Below are 4,983 nucleotides of genomic sequence, written 5' to 3'. Positions count from 1 at the left end.
AAACAAGCCAGGAAATAGTGACATAACTGTGCAGCAATGCATGGAGGGATAGGCAGAGTTTGAAATTTGCCAGGCGCCAGGTGCATTTTGCACCTGGCTATCAGCCACTTGCGACCAAGTGAAGATGCCTGGGCGCCCGGATGCTGCCTGACGTCTCCCCCATCTGCAGGTGCATGCCTGGGGATCTTTGCACTTGGGCTGTTTTCACACACTAATACCCCATCCTGTAGAATTATATCCATTATATTTTATCTGCGCAATCAGAAGGAATTTCAGGAACCAAAAAGTCATAATGAAAAAGACAACTTTTGAACCATCTGGTCCAAAAATGACAACAAGGCATCCCATTTTGGCGACTATAACCCTGGTGTAAGGAGCCATTTGGTACCTAGCTTATATTTCTGAATTTCTAACATTGTGCCCAGGGTGGCTGGGGCAACCCAGTCAGATGGGTGGGGTACAAATAACAATAATAAAAAAAATAAATTGCCCCCCTCTCAGACCTCCCCCCACGAGCTCAAATGCAGTGCTCACTTGCCAAGCTTTGTGCTCCATTGAGTTGCATACAGATACACTGCACTTTTATATGTTTAAAAACAAAAATATGCACTTTTATCAATTAAAAAAGAGAAGAGTTGGAGTATAAATTCTGTCTTCTCTGCTAGTCCTGCCCCCCTGGCCTGGCAAGACACCCAACCTAAGCTAAAGTAACATTTTTTATTTTTCCAGCTGATTACAATAGACAGATCTCACATCCTGTGATGGAAAGAGTCTGCCAAAACCAGGAAGTTCAGGTTGTGAGTCTACCTATCCCTCAATGAACTTCTGCACAGCTTTGTCACTATTTCCTGGCTTGTTTGTTTATGTGCAATAATATTTATGGACTACCTGTAAATACCTATGACACCTTTGGGCAAAGAACAACTATCAAAGATAATAAATAAGTAAATAGGTGTTGCCTGAAGAGCTCATCTGTCTGGAGCCTATTGCCATTTGGTTTTATTAGATGAGAGGTGTTCTACTTTTCTTGGCCAATTATAATTTTCTAAACTTTTGTTACCTTTCCCTCTCTCAGAGATGGGTAACTGTGGAACTCCGGAAGGTTCTGGATTCCACTTCCCATCATCCCTGACCATTGGCCATGCTTTTGGTCTGGAGGGCAGATTCTCCATCCTTGAAAGCCATCTCAGTTCTTTGATTCCTTTATGTAGCCCCCAAACAGGACCAAGCAGAAGAGGGAGGTACCAGACCCTGCTTATGGGTTTCCCAAAGGCATCCGGTTCACCACTGTGAGAACAGGATGCTGGACTAGACATGGCAAAATGTCCCAAACAGCCTAATAGGGACTGAATGTGCTGAATAGCCCTGGAATGCTGACTGACTTGGGGTGTGTGGGTGACCCCAAAAAATGATGTAGAAAGGCAAACAGAATGGAGTATCACGGAAGGCATGACTGGACCATTTTTGGGGCATGCCCTCCTTACACTATCTGCTTTTTAATCAATATTATTGTACCATGATGTTTTCATGTTGGTAGACTGCCTACCATTGATGATGAAAGAACAGTTCATAAAAAAATTAAACTAAATAAAATTAAAAATGCAACAACTTTTTAAATTTTGCCAGAGATTTTGATCATGTTGAGGTTCTCCATTCTGCTGAGCCAGAAAGGTTAAGAATGGTGCACAAGAACCTCTGGACATACCAGTCTAGTGAGGCAAACCAGCACATGCAATTATTATCCTTTAAGGGCACGCATATCTCCAATTATCATCAATTAGTATAACAATGAATGCTTATAAGCCACGTTGTGGTTTTTTGTTTTTCCCCCCTATTTAGTTTTTCCTACGTCTTAAGGGCAAGCTTTTGAATTTCAACGTGAATTCCAACCAAAGAAATATAAAATGGCACCCAATTTTCCCTCACATTATGTTGTTCTAGGAAACCATCACGGTTTGCTTCAATTACAGATAGGTAGCCGTGTTGGTCTGCCATAGTCAAAACAAAAAAAAATTTTTCCTTCCAGTAGCACCTTAAAGACCAACTAAGTTAGTTCTTGGTATGAGCTTTCGTGTGCATGCACACTTCTTCAGATACCTGAATGCACGCTTCTTCAGATACCTGCATGCACACGAAAGCTCATACCAAGAACTAACTTAGTTGGTCTTTAAGGTGCTACTGGAAGGAAAAAAATTTTTTTGGTTTGCTTCAAGGAAGTGGGGACCTAGAAATGGAGATTATATGCAAGGAGGCCTTCTCTTCTTTTGTGGAACCAACAAAGGCAACAAGATGATGCCAGATTGGGGTGTTACAAACCCCCTCATCCTAAACTCGGAAGCAGACCCCCCTTCACTGGTTGAGCCTCGAGGCCACCAACTCAAGTCTCTCCCAAGCGACGCCCTCCCAGACGTTTCCGCGAAGCGGGGCCTGGACGGGGCGGGCCTCCGCCGCGTGATGCCGTTCAAACGTGCCAATGGACGGCCGCGGAGGCGTGTCAAGCGCGCCCTCCCCGCCAGGGGCTTTAAAAAGAGCACCATTTTGTGCCGGCTAGTCCGGGAGGCGGCGGGATATCGATCGGCGTGGTCCGCCTTGGGGAGCGAGAGAAGTTGCGCCCCCCGCGAGGGGAAAAAAAAGAGCGAGGCGGAGGAGGAGGAGGAAGGCGCCTGCTGCTCCTCCTCTTTGGGGAAGAAAGAGGCAGGAGGCGGCGGAAGAGAGAAGCCGGAGCTGCGGCGCGCAAGTCCCTCGGCCGCAGTAGCCGCTCGACGGCAGGCGGCGGCGCTGGAGAGACCCAGAGGGAGCCGGCGCCGCCGCGGAGCGAAGAAGGCGATGAAACCCCACGGAGCTGCCGCCGCCGCCGCCAGCCATGGAGCCGCCCCCGCCGCCGCCGCCGTCAGCGCCTGGCCGGCCCCTCGGGGCGCCGCGGGCTCGGAGGCGGAGAAAGTGGTACACTCGCGCTCGCAGGCGCTGCTCTTCTTGGGCGGCGGCACGAAGGCGCTGGGCGACGCCTTCAAGCTGCTGGTGCCCAAGTCGACGGAGTTCATGAGCTCCGACGCCGAGCTGTGGAACTTCCTCTGCAGCCTCAAGCACCAGTTCTCGCCGGTCATCCTCCGCAGCAAGGACGTCTACGGCTACGCCTCGTGCCGAGCCTCCGTGCCGGACCTGTCCCGGGGCTTGGCGGCGGCGGCGCAGGGCAGGAGGGAGCGGCCGTGGAGGAGAGCCGCCGCCAGGGGGAGGCGCCTGCGGGTGGCCGCCGCCGCCGCCGGAGGAGGAGGAGGCGCGAAGAGGGCGGCCAAGAAGCGCTGCAAAGCAGAAGCCGAGGTTGCCCGCTGCGCTTCCGACGGGCGCCCCCAGCAGCAGCAGCAGCCATCGGTTCCCGGCCCGGCAGCGCCGCCCTTGCCCGCGGGGACTCTCTTCGAGGGCAGGTCCCTCGAGAGCATCTGGCAGGCGGCCACCCCCCGCCAGCCGGACTCCTTCCCCTCCGTCAAGGTGCGCGGGAGCGTGTGGAACCGGCGCAGCTTGGAGGCCGCCCGGCGGAGGGCGCGGCGCCTCCTGGGGGTCGACCTGGCGCCCGTCGTGAGACTCCGCCGCTTGCCGCTGGTGGGGCGCCGAGGAGCGGGCGCCCCTTGAAGGACCCCCCCCCCCGGGGACGGGGGCGCGGAGAACCGGGATTGTGGTTTTTTTTGGAGTCTCTCCTCTCCTCGCCAGCCGCGACGTAGCGAACAAGCGAAGGGAGGCGCGTGGCAGTCACCTGTTTACAATTACTTTGGTCCGGATTGGGTCGTCCTTACCATTCAACGAACTGCACTTTAGGGCGAAGTCTTGGGAGGACTGTCGCCCCTTTCCCAGCCCCCTTTTCCCCACCTGGACTGGGAGGCCGCCCACAGCTGGCTGCTCGCCACGCGATCCGCAGGGGAGCCTTTTCTACTTACCTTGATAACCTTGGGCTGAGGAGGAGGAGGCAAGAGATGCAGTCTGGTTTTTCCTTTCCTTTCGAGTCACTTTTTCTTTCTTGCCATTGGGCTACCTCACTCACGAATTTGGCAAAGAGATCGCTTGTTGCTCCCCCACCCCTTTTCCAAAGGAACTTTGCTATCAGTTTGATGCCAATTCCCCCCTCTAAGAAGTAGCCAATGGACTATTATATATGACTTTTGTGCAATTGCACTAGATGCTCAGGGTTACTTGAATATGCTATGTGTTTCCAGTTTCAGATAACGGGACTTAAGCTTTTGACCAAGGATGCTCAAGCAATGAAGACTTAATTAACAGCTCACGGCTGATTTGATGGTGCAAAAATGTTTTGCTCCTTTTTGTTTTTGTTTTGTACATGAGTTGGACTTTGTGATAACAAACTTTCAATATAATAATGGTTGAATGTTTTGTATGTAATAAAGTTTTATAGTTGAAATTTAACTAGTATTTCTAATAGTTTCTAAAAATGAGAATTGTATTGGATACTTCATTTTATATAATCTTTAGAGAAGCTCTCAAGCTAAGTGAAAACTAATAAAAGTGTAAAAGTAAGAATTTGCTTCTACCGTTTAATTTATTAAGAATGTTTGGGCTGGACTACAAGGTGTTAAGGTTCATTGAAAGTGTTCAGGGTGACAAGTTCAGCAAGATCACTAAAATACAGGAGCAAGTAGGAATTTTAGATTGTTTGCTACCTTTAAAAAACCAATGTTGTGGCTATTCAGAATTGCTGTTCTGGCCACCTTCTATTTCCCTTAAAATCTGATTGGAAATACAAAAGCCATTGATCTTCAATATGCATACAGTTTAAAATAATCTGTGTTGCCTTGGCATACAATACAAGCTGAAATAGTGTAGTGCAGAAAACTACTAATGACTCAATCCTAACCACATCTACTCTGAAGTAACTCTTTACTAAATTCAGTGGTGCTTGCTCCCAGGTAAGGGTTAGGATTGCTGTCTAAATGCTGAGCTCTTTGTGAGCATTTCAAACGACTTTTCCCAAATTTG

At 49.7% G+C, this 4,983-nt stretch overlaps 1 protein-coding gene across 1 annotated transcript; it reads left to right on the top strand.

Moving 5' to 3' along the window:
* Positions 1 to 2,507: 2,507 nt before the first annotated feature.
* Positions 2,508 to 4,527, top strand: CCDC71L (coiled-coil domain containing 71 like). The gene has a single exon (XM_083573667.1). It carries the CDS (start codon positions 2,827 to 2,829, stop codon positions 3,625 to 3,627), a length of 801 nt encoding a protein of 266 aa, XP_083429793.1. The 5' UTR covers positions 2,508 to 2,826; the 3' UTR covers positions 3,628 to 4,527.
* The last annotated feature ends 456 nt before the right edge of the window (positions 4,528 to 4,983 follow it).

Source organism: Podarcis filfolensis (assembly GCF_964270895.1).
Source record: "Podarcis filfolensis genome assembly, chromosome: 10".
Classification (NCBI taxonomy): domain Eukaryota; kingdom Metazoa; phylum Chordata; class Lepidosauria; order Squamata; family Lacertidae; genus Podarcis; species Podarcis filfolensis.
Note: the sequence above shows the minus strand (reverse complement) of the source record. Positions and strands in the feature narration are given on the sequence as shown.